The sequence below is a fragment of the Mus caroli genome, unplaced genomic scaffold (genome assembly GCF_978045245.1).
Source record: "Mus caroli unplaced genomic scaffold, Mus_caroli_1 scaffold_13, whole genome shotgun sequence".
In the NCBI taxonomy this organism is placed as follows: Eukaryota; Metazoa; Chordata; class Mammalia; order Rodentia; family Muridae; genus Mus; species Mus caroli.
The window spans coordinates 59930736-59947175 of NW_028227268.1; the positions used below are offsets into that span (position 1 = coordinate 59930736).

At 50.5% G+C, this 16440-nt stretch overlaps 1 protein-coding gene across 3 annotated transcripts in view; it reads right to left on the bottom strand.

The window, feature by feature from the left end:
* Pmp22 (peripheral myelin protein 22) overlaps positions 1–13333 on the bottom strand; it is a 30200-nt gene extending 16867 nt beyond the window's left edge. Inside the window, exons 1-3 of one of the 3 annotated variants that reach the window (XM_021177139.2) lie at positions 13178–13333; positions 9063–9182; positions 7786–7885 (exon numbers count right to left, since the gene is read on the bottom strand). In XM_021177139.2, coding sequence (XP_021032798.1) covers positions 7786–7885; positions 9063–9140 — 178 coding nt within the window. In that variant the 5' untranslated portion in view covers positions 9141–9182; positions 13178–13333. Of the gene's footprint in view, positions 1–7785; positions 7886–9062; positions 9183–10657; positions 10813–13177 lie in introns of those variants that run through there. The other 2 variants (XM_021177140.2, XM_021177138.2) reach the window with 2 other exon arrangements.
* Between the last annotated feature and the right edge of the window lie 3107 nt (positions 13334–16440).

Sequence of the window (16440 nt, forward strand, 5' to 3'; positions counted from 1 at the left end):
CACCGACCTGTTTCTCCACTACAGTGCACTGGAAGTGCCAGAAAAGTCAACCACATACTTGAAATCAGTCCGTGCCTTCCCTGCCAACTTTGGATTTAGAATCCATAAAAGGTAAAGAAGGTGGAGGGGAGATGATGTGGCATGGAGAAAAAGCTGTGATTTTTTTTTTAACCAGTCAGTCAGCTGATCCAAACCCATAGGTTCAACTCAGAGAGGCAAGTGAATGTCACATTTGCCATTCACCCAGACCTTACAGTGGGGTCCCCAGCACAATCTCACTAGCTCCAGAAAAGCCATGGAGAAGAGGAAACTGCAGCCCTCCCCTACTTGAAGATGTCAAAACAGAACAAAGACTGTTGCCACCCTGTGGTGGCCCAAAGGTCACTAGAAAGATTTCCACTTCTTGAGCGTGAGCAACGGGACATAATAAGCCCAAGTCTAGAATAACGGTACAGAGGAAGGCAGTCTTCCTTTGCTGACCCCACGAACCTCTGTCCAAGGCTCGGCTCAGAACCATGCTCCCCTCCTTTGCCCTCCCTTCTCCACCTCAGTGCCAGGACCTTGAACACCTTCCCTCACAGATTCAGGATATCCAGATGTGAGGACCCAGCAAGACCAGTCCCTAGGGACTGCTAAATCCAAGAGAAGCCCTGCTGGTATCTCTGCTTTCCTCGAGTTGCATAAACTCAGTCCAAGACTCCATTTCCTACCTGTCTCTTGCTCCAACAAACCCAGGCATCATTTCCAACCCTGCTTCTCTCAAGCCCTACATGGAATGCAGCAGCAAATGCTAGCACCAGCTCACCTCTTCCTCCACTCCTTGAAACAGCCAAGCCTCTACCAATGCCTTACAGTTCCAATGTTGGCTGAATGCAGGGCTCTGAGAAGGTGGCCTGGCCTGGTGTAGCTGCTTGTATCATCTTTGTCATCAGGACTGTCACTGTCCATCATTCACACCCTGGACCATCAACCGCAACTCCTCACTGGGCCCCCAAATTTGTTTTCAAAATACCCACACTTCACTGTGAACAAAGAGGCCTCCTATGACCTGATCCTCCCTCCTCAAGAACAACTTTCTACCTCATTCTGAACCCCAATTTCCACTCTCAGGATTGTTTCTTGATTATATCCCATGATGCCCTCAAACTGTGATCTCCCCAAGGCAGAGACTTGGCCTTTCTTACACTACTGTGTGACCAACTTCTGTGTGCAGTATAGGACGGCTTCCACATAGATCAAGAACAGATAGCTGCAGCTCACTGGTATCTCCTCAGAAATGAAAAGCTTTCTTGGAAGCTGGGTGTTCCCTCTCACCAGTAGGCCAAACACGCAGTGGGCTTATTGCAAAGGTATCTCCAGACGGATGGGGGAAGCAGTGGATAGTTGGAGGTTCTTAAATGCCAGTGACTGTCTTCTCCAGCTCCTGGGTTGACACATCTTCCTCTCAGGCCACCATTCCCTCAGGTCAAGCCAGGCCCAATCTCTCCTGGCCATAAAATGCAAAGGATGTTTTCTGGCTCTGTGAAATCCTAAGGATGTGGCTGAAGTTTGGTCGTTGTGAAGCAAGGTTCCACTGTGTTAGCTATGCAGTATTATCCTACTGGGCTCAGGCAATCCTCTCACTTCAGCCTCACACCTAAAGTTTTTAAACAGCAAAGACTGTGAGTGCTCCACAGTAATTCCCAGACACTGACATCTGATAAGAAAATCAAGAGTTAAAATATCCCATCCCATCCCATCCCCTAGATTTCACTTATCCTGCCAGAGAACCCATGGGATCCCTGAAGAATCAAGAGCCATTGCTGAAGCAGAGATTACGGGCTGGCCTGCTGAGCCACAGAGATTTTAAATTGTGAAACACGAGCCCATAAATACAGAGGGCCTTTGGGTTTCCTGAAGTCTGACCCAAGGCTGAGCCACAGCAAGGGAATGCTCTGGTGACCTTGCCAAAATGGCAGTGTCACCAAATGCAAGAGTGAGCTAAAAAGTCTAGCATCACTTCAGACATAGAGACAGAAGAGACCACCAAGAGTGTTCAGTGGAACCGAGGCTGGCAAGATGCGTGCTTTCTGGTTTTCAGCCCAAGCAATGCCACCTACAACCTATCGCCTGCTATGCGTTCATCACCATTATTTAGAATGGAAAGAAGGACAAGGAAGTTCTGCTGGCTTCTGGTCTGGCCCCTATCCACCGTCTGAGGCAGAGAGGTCCTCTGCAGCTGAGAGGTCCAATTTCACGAGAGAGCCTGCAGGGCATCTCGTATGTGGTGGTGAGGTAAAGTATATCTATGTACCTGGTTATTTCCCTCATGTACTGGGATGAGAAGACACTTTTTCTCTAAAATCAAAGATGTCTCAAGAATGGACATCTTTATTGTTGTTGTTGTGGGTTGTCCTGGTGCTATTTGTATTCTCATGTTAATTCTGCTTCCTCAAGAGGGGCTGCCCAAGAGGAGGGGTAGATCACATACTCAGGTGATCTCATGTGAACCTTCTCCCCATTCTAACCGGTCAAATAAAGGCTAGAGCCTGTGATTGGGCAGTGGAAGGGAAAGCTGGGATGGGAGGTCTCAGAGGAAGGAGAAAGGAGAGGGGAGGATGGAGGAAGAGGAGGTGGAAGTCAATATGGAGCAGAAGCACATGGCCTGGAGAAGCTGCAAGCAGCAAGGGGTCTCATAGCTGGGGGATAAGTTAGTATAGTGATAGATCTGCCCAATCTAGGCAGATAGCTTATAAATGTAAAAACGGTGTGGTGTGGTTTTTATACGGGCTATGGGGATAAGAAATTACTGCAACACGATGTTGTCATGGCTCTCATCTTCCAACATAACAGAGCAATTTTTTTAAGTAGGAATGGGATCTGAGTCAAGTTTCACCAGAGGCAAGCTCTGCTTTGCCTGACCTCAGCTGGGTTCTCTGAGGTCAATGATGATGAGTCCAAGGTCAGGTTGTGCCCTTGTCACCCTCAGACACCCAAGCAGACTGGGATTTGACCCTTCTGCTCCAGGCCAGGTCCACATAGGTGAAATCAAGAGCTGGAAGTCGCTTCTATGCATTTAAAAAAATGGAAATTCAAAACACAAGGCACCAGCTCACTTTATAGCAAGGCAGATGTGTTGTTGCCCAGACCTCAAACGGTAGCTCCTCAAAATGGGAGCACCCATCGGAACCTGAACTCACAGACTTGAAAAGCCAAGATCTAGTCAAAGCTGTAAGACGCCAACTCATCCCTCTGACATAAAATCCTATATTTCTATAACTAGTTTCTGATTGTGAAAATAAAAGGTCTCCAGGAGGAAAATCTGTAAGGCAGAAAAGTTTGGGGTTTTGTTTTGTTTTAAAGTATTGAGAATCTTATCAGCCAGACGTTTTTGGAACTCCTGGTAGGATTCCCCCAGAGTCTGCCTTAGGAATGCTTCTCTAAGAAAACAGATCCCCGACAGCCTAGAGCAGACCAGGTTTTGACTGAATGGGGAGGTTGGAAGGGCCTCCAGAGGCACCAGCTCCATGCTGGAGTCTGGAAGGATCTGTGGATTCTCCCCACTCTCGTCCTACTCAGCTATTTCACTCTGTTCCTCTTTTCCCTGAGATCTTGTGCTCAGTGGTTCCCCGCCTCGTGCCTTTCCCAGATGTTCACTCAGCACACTGCAGGATCATTCTCCACCTCCAAACAGCTTCCCTCTACCCATCACACACACACACACACACACACACACACACAAGCACACACTGCAAGCTCTCATGATCCCAATCCTGTGTTCTGTTCCCTGCATGGTTACCCGTGATGCCACCACATCTCTTGAGCTCTATGGCTTGCTGCCCAACACACCGAGAGCCTATCCGCTCTCTTCTCTTCACTGTGGCACAGCGTGGGTACAACAAACAGCTCTAGGTGGGATAATGGGAAGGGGAATAGTAAAGGAGAGAGGCAGGAAATGGAGAGAAAAGAGGAGAATCCTGAGGTACAGTGTTTACATAAAGGAGGAAAGGAAATGCTGAAAGTCTAGATAAAAGGAAGAGACCTTTTCAGCCAATCCCCTAGGGCCATGCCAAGGCTGTCACTTGGAAATGGAGGCCAAGAGGGCCTCAGAAAATTTGCAAAACCCAGTAATGGGACCAGGTTTTATTCTTAAAAATATCATCCTGGATTGATCTTGGAAAACCAATCACAGAGGAACAAGAACAGATCAAAGCCATCTAATCAGAGTCTGCCTCTGTGTCTCTGACAATTGAACGGACTGTGACAGCAGACATTAGAGGACAGGATGCCTCATGAGACCCAGGACCCTGAGAAGGGGGACAAGTGCACAAAGGGCAGACTCCAGCTGCTGGGCAGGCTGGGTGGTGAAGCGCTATTCACTAAGATACTAGACGGTAGCAAAGATGGTTAAGGAGCAAGGTGCAGGGTGACTGGGGATAATGGCTTGGGTAGGGTCTCATCAGCTGCCCAGCAGAACTGTCTGGCAGGTGGCTGCAAACAGGATTCTGGAGTCTGGAAGAGAAAACTGGTCTGGAAGAAAACAAATGCCCACACATGGATAAAGGACTCCAAGATTTCACTCCACCTGATCGTAGAAAGCTAGGGAGGGAGGGAGAGAAGGGGAAGGAGAAGGAAGGAGGGGAAGGAGAGAGGAAAGAAAAAAGAGGGAGAGAGAAATACTGACAGAATTCTACTCCATTTTTCTCTCCATTCTACTCCAAGAAATAAGCTAGAAAGTTGCAAGTTATCCAAAAATGTCATGAAACCCATGCATCTCTCAGGCTGCCGGGCTCTTTGTTAAAAGAGGGGGAAATAAACTCTCTTGCCGCACTAAGATTTGAAGATGTTCTGCCCAGTGGAGTCAGGCCTAGTACTAACCAGCCAACTGGTCACCCAGACAGAGCCTGTCTCCCCTCTTGCCTGTATTTACTTAAGTCCTGCCTACCCTTTGGAGGATGGATCATGTTCCACCTCCCACCAGAGACTTTTCTTCCACTCCCCCCTGAGCTCTGGTACTGTCTGCCTGGCCCCCTCTCCACAGGCACCTGGCTTGGTGTGCCTCCATAGTGACTCATGTCCCCACACCCAAATCCCCTGACTCCTCATTGAGGTTCAGCATCAGCAGAGGTAAGGCCTCTGGCTGTGAAGGCCCAGAGCTCCTAAGCCTCTGGGTGGGCCCCATAGGGCTGGTTAACCTCAGCAAGCAGGTGAATCCATTTAGAAAAGGGGGAGAAGGTGATTAGAGGTTAGAGGCAGGGGTAAGACATGTAAAACAGCCCAGCAGGAAGAGATGGCTTTGAGAAAAGACCTGAGACAACTTCAGGCTTGATTGCATAGTAGATATTGGGTTGCCTGAGAGTGCAATCAGGTAGGCCCCACCCACCCAGGTGGCTTCAATGGCAACAAAGCTGACATCTGGAGAGAGGGTAGAGAGTTCCTGTCCCTTCAGAGATACAGTGGGCTGGAGCTAAAATAGTGGCATGTGCCTGTGATGTCCCAGCTACTCAAGGAAGCTGAGTCAGAGGGATTCCCTTGAACCCAGGAACTCCAGACTAACCACAGCTGCAGCAAATTCTGTCGGAGGTAGGGGAGCCCATTATGTAAATGGGAGCACACATTCAATGAATATCCTTTACAAATCACTATTGATAAACTATTACTTCCAAAAGCTTGCTTCCAACATTCTAAGAACAAACACAGCTGGCCTAATTCTAAGAAATAAACACAATTCATTCATGAAGGTGGCCCCATGCTTTAAACAGACCAATGCTTTGAACATTCTGTACCTTGTAACTGTATTGTTGCACAACTCATTGTTGAATACCACAGAACAGGCAAAGCAGACCCAGAGGATTGATGGCTCAGAGCCTAGGCGTGACATGCTGACACCCCAGGAAGACGTCAGCAGAGGTAATGACTACTCGGGAAGTTCAAACGGAAACTCCTCATTTAGAATCTGCCTGAGTGGAAGCAAGCCCAGCTTCTCTGGGGCCTTTCCTGAGTGCCTTGGAAGCCCATTATTGTCAAAGCTGCGACCTGGGGTTCCCAGAAAAGCCACCAAGTCCACGTGGAATCATACTAACAAACTGAGCGAAGTCGGTGGGAGCCAGCTTAGGACGATGGATATGCCAGGCATGGAGAAGTTGAGAGGCAAGTTTCCTTTTTAAAACAACACTGGTGCCTCTTTTATATATGCTTCTGGCACCAAGGGACAGCTATTTACTGAGCAAGAAGAGACAGAGTTTGGGCCAGTTAACAGGCTGTGTATCTTCCATTCTCTCTCTTGCAGACAGTTTGTGCACAGCTTAGTTCCTCGGCCTCCTCCTTTTGGCTTAAACTCGGGCAGCTTTAACACGCCTGCCAAAACTGCTCCCTTCCGGTCCTAAGACTCTTGAATTCTGTGCCAACCCCACGTGGCCAAATGCCACTTGGGGACAGCGCCTGTGGACACCAGGCCCAAAGCCCCAGAGAAAGCAGACTTTTATAGGGTGCCTTGCCACCTTTGACCACTAGATGGCAGCGAGGAGCCAGGAGCAGCATATTGTGACTGTGCAAGGAACTTCTGCCAGACCCTAGAGCTGAAGCGGTTGAAACCTGATGCTGTGGCTTTGGGGGACCAAGAGCAACCTCATCACATTCTCAAGCACTCATGAACAGTGCATTTACTTGGCTGCCAACAAGCCATGCAACCTCTAGGATGGTTTCAATTTAGTGTGCCACACACACTCAGATAAAGACCCATTTCGGAAGGGCTGAGGTCTTTTGCCTTGTCTCCAGGCCAAGAATGGTGAAAATTTAAAAGAGCTTTTTAACCTGTCCTCAGTATAAATATGTTACCAGTTCCCGTTTCTACTGGGACTAAGACTAACGTCTTTCATTTGCAACGCTTCTATGATATTCCTGCAGAGTCTGTATGTAGGAAGAAAAATCCAACCAAGGAAGTGGCTTGCCCAGAGCTGAGTCACTTCACTGCCTGCTCTACGGGTCTGGATATGAACTGGTGGTTCCTCTGATGTAGTGTGGCATCTTCAAGCAAGAGAAAGGAGGGAGGCGGGGGAAGCAGTTTACAGTAAGACTGGAAGCTGTCCTTAACTAGCCTTTCAAAGCCGGAATTCCAGGGCTCCGGGGAACACAAGACCAAGTCTTGGCACCAATCTCACTTCCACACATCCATCTGAACAGCCCAGGCTCCCTGCTGAGCAGTCCTAGTGTTCCTTCAAATATATCCTCAGCTTTGTTTCCAAAGATGCCGAGAGCGAAGCAGAAACACATGCTTTGCAGAAGGGCCCAGGGGCTCAGTTTATGATGCAAAATAGTACCCTCGTGAACCAAGACCCCGGAAGGCAGTCTGGTAACCAGGGGGCCCAAACCTGGCCAGGCCATATGCAGGAAGGCCCAATCGTCTGCAGCTGCAGCAGGGTGATGCAGGACATTTCTGATAGAGACAGCTGCCAAGCCAAAAATGTTCACAATATCACCTGTCGCCGTGGGATCTGCTTTCAGTGTGTCTTGGCATGTCACCTTCTCTGCTTACCTGGGTCCATATCTCTTTGTCTACAAAGAACACTACACAAGGTGACTGGGACAAGCTGATGGCATGGCTTAGGTAGAGTCATGGTGAGACGGAAGACTCCCTCGTGAGACAGCTGTCCCCTCCCTCTCATGTTGGATTCCTGGCTCTGTGACACATTCTACCCCAACCCAGTCGGGACTTTCTAGACCAGAGCCTCAAGAATTGATCATTTCAGGTGCAAATGAAGACCCAGTTAGGACCAATCTGCACAGGGCCCAAAACTAGTCTCTCACCGCTCACTGATGAGGAGTAGCAGTGTTGGACGGCTCCCGAGGCGAATGTGGTACAGTTCTGCCAGAGATCAGTCGTGTGTCCATTGCCCACGAGCCATTGCTGCAAACAGCCAGACACGCCCGGTCAGTAAAGCAGTGAGGAGAGAAGGGAGAAAGGAGCAGGGCAAAGGATGGTATTCCCCAGCCTCATACCCTGGATGCCTGGCCCTCCCCCTCCTGCCTAGTAAGATCAGCAAGCCATTCCCCAGCCTCATCCTCTGGATGCCCAGCCCTCCCCCTTCCTCCCTCACCAGTCCCTGGTAAAGTTGACAGTTGTGATCCGGAAATGAGAGGTGACAGCTTGGTACAGACATCACGTGGAGGTGGGAACACTGTTTTGTGTGTCAAAGACACTTTGGAAACAGAGAGTTTCCAGAGCCCCAGACTCATACAAATGGTACCATGCGCAGAAATGTATGGCATAGTAGCAAACAGGGACTTGCCCAAGGACAACTGCACCCTCACCACACTTATACCCTCTGGGTGTCACTCCTAGCCATCACTTCTCTAAGCCTTCCTTTTATACATATATTTGACGGTGGGGAGAAAGGCCTTATGTAGCCCAGGCTGTCCTCGTGTCTCTATGTAGCCAAGGATGATCTTGAAATTCTGACCCTTCTACCTCAGGAAGTGCTGACATTTCAGGCAAGTACTACCACACTCAAGTTCATGCCATGCTACATTTTTATCATCCCACGGCTCTGTCAGGATTAGCAACAGCCATAGTCATAATTAAGATCTTGTCAATAATAAAGCAATTAACATAAATAACAATAATCCCAAACCACACTTCCAGCCTGCTTCACTTTAAGACGTTAAAGGCAGAAGCATACATCTTCATTTTTCAAGAAAGCCAATTTTAAATGAATTAATCCACTGTGTCTGACAGCTCCACACCAGCTATTTCCTTGCCCAGCTCCTATCAGTGGAGGGCACTCCGGTAAGATAGGTAAAATACCGCAGTCCACTTGCAAGGCTGGCTTAAGACCTGAGCAGCTAAGTTCTTCCAGCCCTTGCTCACTTTCTACCCCTGACGCTGGCCTAACTTTCTCAAAGAACTGAAAAGAAGTGGGTGGCAAAGAAGTGCAACAACAGACGTCCTGGGGCCTCTGGGATGTCCAGCTGTCTGCAAATATCACTCCAGTTTGGCAACCTGGGGAAGCACTGGCTGGGAACCCAGAGCAGAGATAGCTGCCGCCCTGCAGGGAGCCTCCCCTGTCCGCTCGCCCCGCACTCACGCTGACGATGGTGGAGACGAAGAGCAACACTAGCACCGCGATGTGCAGGAACAGGATCCCCAACAAGAGTAGGAGCATGGTGGCTGGGAGTTGGGCTCGGGATCGGTGGAGCGGTGCCTGCTGAGAGAGGAAGGCGGGTGTGAGGCCGCTGGCCCTGGCCCGGGGGCCCAGCTGGCCCGGAGGGGGCGGCCGCCGCCATCCCTATCCCCGCCCAGTGCCCGCCCGCAATCGAACATCTTTTGCCTTTGGAACAAAACAAGCTAGTGGTGCGCACGTCTCGATCACCCCGGTTGGCGCGCGGAGGAGAGGAGTTTCCTGAACGATGAGCCGAGGCCACAGCAAGCTTCCGCCCAGCCTGGGCGCCTTTCAGGGCCCTTGGGACTTGGGAGGCCACGGAGGCCACGTCCCTGCCCCAGTCACAGGGTGGATTCCCCCGGAGACGGGAGGCTCAGCGGGCGGCGCCAGGCCCACAGCCAGAGGCCTGGGGTCGCCCGCCACCCGAGGCTGGTTTCCCAGACCCCAGCGCGCCCCGCGTTCCGTTACTTGCCTCCAAGTTTCCACCCGTTTTTGCCAGCGGAGAGCAGCCGCCCCGCCCCCGGCTCGGTCTAGATGCTGGCGGCTGGGGAGCGGGAGAGCAGGCGGGCTGGAGGATTGCCCGGCTCCGGAGCTTCCCGCGCGCAGGGTTCCGAGCCTTCCCTGCGCCCCGGGGGGTGAAGAGCCTTCAGACCCGCCAGCTCCACGGGCACCCCCTGGACGGCCCCAAGGAGAGCTAGGCTGAGCCCGCCGCACAGGCGGACCCTTGTCCAAAGCCCCATCCCGAATAGATGCGCCAGGGGCCCTATCCCTTGGTTGCTGCTGACTGGAGGGAAGGAGACAGTGCGTAAAGAGGCTGAGTGAGTCTAAGAATTCTCGCAAGTCAGAGCAGGCAAGATGTGTTTCCGAGGTCCGAAGATACTATCTCCTACCCTACCTCCCTCTCCACTTCAGACTTTAGGGAGCTAGAACTTGGGTGACCTGATAGTGAATGTGTACAGCCGTGAAAAATCTGGCTGCAGCTGAGTGAACCAGTTAAGGATAGAACCTTAGACCAAGGATACGTCTAAATTAGTTTTGACAAGTATTCTATCCCAGACACGTCCATTTTCCTCCCAAGGGACACATCAAAGACAAAAAGCCAGGAATGCACTGAAGATATAAGCAAGATTCCCCCCCATGATTTCCAGAAAATTCAAATTACATTGGATGGCTTCAAGTAGCAGAGACCAAGAACACCATAGGGCCTGCGGCTAGAACCTGAAGGACCAGAGGGCCGTGTATTTTAACAGTACATCCTCTGGAAAGAATCACAAGGCCGCCCCAGCAACCCTCTATCCAGACACCGCCACCACCCTGGTTTGGACGATGTAGAGGCAGTCCTAGGTGTGTCCCTCCGGTAGGCTAGGATGTAGGAAGGGGTCTCAACGTTTCTGTCACAAGGCGGCCCTATGGAGGGTCAGAGCCCCGTCCCCGCTTTAGGCACAGCATTTCCAGATGATGCCCAGTTTTATTCTCCCCCCCCCAAGCCCCCACCTTCTTCACTTTCCCTACCAACTTACTTTCAGTTCAAAGAGACAGCTATCTCAGAGCAGATTAGCCTCAGGCACAAACTCCGGGTGCGTCCACTGGGTTGCTGGCGTCCCCAAAGACAGCTGTGCTGCGGGGCAGCGCGCGCGCAAAGCAAGGGGGCAGTGGGAGGCTCCCGGCGTTCCCCTTTAACGGGAACTACGCCCTATTTGCGTCGCTGCAGAAGGGTGTGTCCCGGGGTCAGCGTGTGCGGGAGGGCGGGCCTCCCCGAGGCGGGCCTCCCTGAGGAGAGGGGGCAGGCGGGCGGGCGGGGCGCCTACTGCCAGAGACAGTTACTTGGACTTAAAGACACCCCCCCGGAAAAACCAGATCTCTGCAAAACCTCGACTTTTACTTAAAGCTGGAGGACCCTGGGCTTCTCATCTCTCACCTTCCCTAGATCTGTGGTACTTGGGCCCTGTTGACCAATACATTGCACCTTCGCCCCTGTCCCCTCAGCCCACATGGGTAAATAGATTTCGTACCCACCTCCCTGCCTCACGCCCCAAGTGCGCAGTGCTGGGTTCTCGGGAACACTGAAGTGAACTGTGCCCATTCGGGGACTGTGCGGCTGGATCCCCTCTCCTACTAGCAGCCAGGACCTCAGGTCTTGGCACACCTGACCTGCGCTGGGGTCTTAACTGGGCTAGTCTTTAAAACACCCATCCTAGCTATCCCTGTTAGTACCTAGAAAGTATGCTGGTTTACTGGGATTCCGCGTACATATCTAGAGGGCTAGGCTGGAACCCAAATCCAGGAGAGAGGGGAGGGGAGGAAAATCCAAGTTTGACGGACGGACAGAAGGACAGACAGACAGAGGGGGGTGGGGCTCTAGGATCCGGCTCCTACTAAGCTTGGCAAAACCAGATTTTACAACCGCATATACGCTCCAGGCGAAGTTTGCCTGAGGCAAGCTGGCCTGGCTCCCAGCCTTGGCTGGAGTCCTGGTCATGGGGGTAGGGGTGAGAGAAGTGGCCATCTGAGGTGCAGGAAGAGCAGCCAGAGAAACTAGCTGATTCATAGGCACTTGAGTGTAGCCACCCAGAGTTAAGAAGGGAGAGGCTAGCCAGCTCTTCTTGGAGATGTGCCCAACTAACCATCAGGTCACCTGTATTGGCTGACTGAGCAAGGAGCCAGTGTGTTAAAGTCTCTCCCTGCACATCCACACCCTCCCTACCTGTTAAGAGCAGTGAGTCATAAAGCCCTGGGAGACTCAGATAGTTCCATATTATTTTGTTATTTGACAGTAGCCGCTACTTGAGCTAATTGTATATGTTTGCTCATTACATAAAAAAAAACAAACTTGAAGCATTCTTCAGACAACGATCTTTTAAATTTTCTCATCGGATTAAAAAAAGAGTATGTGTGACATTTTTATTCAGTGCCCTACCTATGCCAGGTGTCGTACCTGTGCTTGGCACACAGGAGGCCAAGAGGGGATGCATGGCAGAGGTTGAAGCCAGAGCTTTGCACTCGGGGCCACATCTAATCAACCAGTGCTCCTGTCGTGAGCATTCATTGAGCATTCAATGTTTTCCTCTGGGAAGAATGGCCACTGCCTACACCGAAGGGCGTGGTGATCCTAATGACAGGCTCAGAGCCATTAGCTATGTGTCTGGAACAAAACACAGGTCCAGTCCCCTAACACGCCCCTATTCTGAGCACACCACACTTAACAATCACAGCCCTTCAAGGGGCTGGCCTGTCCACCTCGGTACTAAAACAGATTAGAGAATGCCCAGAGTTATATGGCTGCACGAGACGGCATGCAGCTGGGGAGTGCCTGAGGCGATGGAAGTAAATCTTCAGTTTCCTGGGTCATTTCTATAGGTTAGATGTGTCCTAGAAGTCATTGCTGGGCTCTTACTTAAAAGCCAAGCATTCTCGCTGGTATCACATTTAATTCTGGATTCTCTTCCTGTTCTGCTTCTAAGTAAACTTCTAAAGGAAGTCTAATATACATCTAGAAAAGGGCACATTGTGGCTGCATCCACAGCCAGCTCCTCCCCTTTTTTTGAAGTCGGTATCTCGGTCAACAGTCCCTTAGGTCATAGCCACACCACAAGCTGCCAGAAAGGTGACCCCTTCTGTCCCTTGCTGCCTCTTGCTTCCTGGCCAGCTCCCAGTGCTTGAGAGGAAATGCTCCTGAGGAAATGCTGAGCAAGCTTGGCCACACCCAGAGCCAGCCCTGCCGCAGGTGGAAGTGGCCATGTAGCAGCTCCACTTGCCAGCTGGGTGAACACTGCAGCCTCGCCCTAGGTAGGACCATCTAGGCGCCCCTCTCCTTTCCAATCGGGATGCATTCAGATTCTAGAAACTCTCGGACCACTTGCTTGCCTCCCCAGCCAAATACACACCCAGGTTTAAAGCAAGAATTTGAGAACCCCAAGGTTCAGTAATCTATGTTCCGACTTCATTGCAGTCACTTCCATTTGCAGGTTGCAATGGACAAAAACTGAGCCACCCTATAAAGCACACCCTACCCAGAGACACCATTTGCCAATCAAACTCACCAGACCAATGGTGTAACCCCTTCCTCCACTTGGATGTCTCTGCAGTCAAGAGCAAAGGCTTGGGAGCCCTCCCCGCAGGACAGTGGATGCCCACAGCAGACCAGACTCTGAGCTCTGCTGCGTCCAGCCAGGCTCCCTGAGAGGTTCTCTGGTGGAGCTCCCTGTAACTGAAGCTGTCCTAGGCGTCTTTCCAGTTTATTCAGGGGCTGGTCCAATGCTGGGATATGTCATGGTGGCCTGAGAGGTTCTCAGCCTCTACTATTTAAAGAGACAGTGTCCAGTTTGTGTATCTTCCAGGATAGAGTGATCCCAAGAGGCCTTGCAGGAAATGAACTTGGAATGAATTTGTGGTGTTCCTGAACCTGAAAGCTCGGGGCTGTCCTCCCTGGAAACGCTAGCCTGTATACAGGCAAAGAGGGCCAGCCCATTCTTAGTTAGCTATCTGCAATTTTGAGTAGATTCTGCAGGACTGAAATCTGTGTAGTGGGTATATACATACAGTGTTACACAGTGAAAGAAATCATTGTTCCGCATTCCAACGTGGTACAACTTACCCCATCAACATCATGCCAGGGAACCAAATATCTCAGTGTTACCAAAGTCAGGTTCCTTTCGCTATGTGCCCAGTTAACAAGAGTCCATGATATCTGCTCTTTCTGCCTTGACTCCCTCAGCCCCAGCATACCATACTGGCTGAGTATTAGAATGGAATGTAGGGAAACATGTCTTTCAGCTTTGTCTTTAATGTATCTTTCCTCAGATCTCTATTAAGTATTGACCTTGGTGAGGTCACTCATTTCAAGCTAACAACCCTCTGCAGAAAAGGGTTCTGAAGCCGGGCAGTGGAGGCAGAGGCAGGCAGATTTCTAAGTTCGAGGCCAGCCTGGTCTACAGAGTGAGTTCCAGGACAGCCAGGGCTACACAGAGAAACCCTGTCTGACAAAAACAAACAAACGAACAAACAAAAAAAGGGTTCTGACCTCTCCGGCAGGATAGACCAGAAGAGCAGTTGGGAAGTCAAGAGCTTGGCAGATGACGCTTGGAGCATTTTCTCAGCTCAGCCCACCCCCTCTATCACATAAGAAGGGTCTTCATCACTAGCAAGTAAGGGAAGAGGTTTAATTGAAGCGATTTCCTGGAATCCTGGCACTTTTCCCAGTCTCTACTTTCCCCAGTCTCTTATGTCAGGAACGTCCACTGTGATCAACCCAAGGCATCGGAGGAAGTCCCCCTCTGCCGTACAGACTTCACATCTTGCTGGGCTTTGTAGTCAGGGACAAGGCTGATGGTCCAATTGCTCTGCTCTCAGCCAGCATCTTCTAGTTCCCCCAGGTCTCTTATTTCTCCCTTGCTATAGCTGTTTCTACTTTCCCAACACTTATTCTTAGCCCTGACTGTCATGCTTAGAAGAAACTGAAAACAGGGCCAAAGATCTCAGTAGGGTCCATGGCAGAGATGCTGGCACTGGTGGCAAGGGATGGGACTCAGAGTCTGGTCGCTTGTCCCACTGCTTCTCCAGCATGTCACACTGTCCAGCATGGTGTTCTGGAGTTATTACACCCTTAGTTTTCCTTCCAGGTTCCCTCTGTGGTTCAATATAAACCAGGTCGAGGCTAGGGAATGGGGATTATGCAAGACATGGATTAGTCTCATTGGGTGAAACGGGGCAGGGTATGGACAAAAAGATGAGAGCCCATCCCAGTCCTCCTCTGACATGGTCTGACAGAGTTCTGGAAAGCAGAGAGCACAGGTCCTTTGATCTTTACAGACATCCCCTCCCATGATTAAATTGAAGACTGAAAGCCAGAGGCTGTTATCTCTCAGTCCAGGACATAACGGTCACATCAGAAAATACTATTTATGACCTCAAAGCCTAGACTTTGAGGAAGAGTGACAGCGAGGGCTGCAGGCATGGATTTTGCATCTGGGCCTATCAGGTTCCTCCGTGAGTCCAGTCTTCCCTAGACCCACCCTCTCAGCCTCTGTCTCTTTGGCCCTCCATCTCAGCTGCTAAGCCCTGGCAGAGCTGTTGACTGTACAGCTCATCCGCACCAGTCTTTACCCATCAGGACCGAGATGTCTGCCTCCTCCCCCTTGGAGTCACCTGAGGGAAATGTCCTTCTGGTTCTCTCACGCTCCTTTAAGGATCCCTCTCCAAATGGGACCTCATTGCAGCCATGAATAATGTCCCATTGAGCTACTTGCCACAATAATCACATAGAACAGTCACCCAATCATATTTATCATCTTGGATGTTTGCCTCCCCTTTACACATAGTTTAGAAAATAAGACTCCTGTAACTTCACTGAGGAAACAGTGAGGTCACCCCAGACTGGCTAATTCTAAAGGCTGAGTGTTTCTGCTGCACTGAGTTTGAGTCTCTCAGGAGTGATCACTCCACTCAGAAATCATGGACTAAATTAATAGCATTAGCCATTTATATTTACCAAGCCATCCTATTAAGACCAAGGATCACCCTGAGCATTTCATATGAATCAAATCACTAATCTTTGCAATGACCGTAAAAAATGGGTACCATGCAAGGCCCTGTTCTGTCTTACTCCTCCTTGTTACATCTATAAAACTCCTAGAGCACTTTCTATAATTCAATTTCCTTTTTCATGAAAGATATACTTTATATGCAGTTAGTCACTCACATTTCTCTTTCTATTAAATGGGGAAAGTTATACCTGCCCCTGGGAACTGATATTCAGCATCCAGCCTCAGGGGGTCCATGTTACACACACACACACACACACACACATCTGCCCAGCACCTGCCCTGGGACAATGCTCAGAAGTAACAGTTGATTCCATGAGATTGTCACTGTTGTCTTTTGGAGTAGAACCCAAGCAGATTCTGCAGGAGGAAGCCCTTTGTGCACTTGGCAGCCGATAACATGCTGTTGTCTAGAGCATCCTGTCCAGAGGGAAGCACTGTAACTATTTCCATGTGAAGGAGCTGGGGTGAGAAAAATACACGTGTTTCTCCCGGCATCAGCCTGCAAAGGCCAGGCTGGGACCCAAGGCCTGCTTCCCTACCCTGTGGCTTTTCATTCTGCACACTCCTCAAGAGCAAAGGAGAGGTGAGCCTTGCACTTGGCCTGTGTCCAGATGGTGAAGTGGCCAGAAGCATCTTTCCTCCATCACTATCTGGACAGTGTTCACACAGCAAAGGGAGCCTGCGCAGCCTCATGGCAGCCTGTGTGGGAGAGTTCTTGGCCCAACCTGGATGCAGCTGGTCTGGAAGGATTTTCAAAAGTC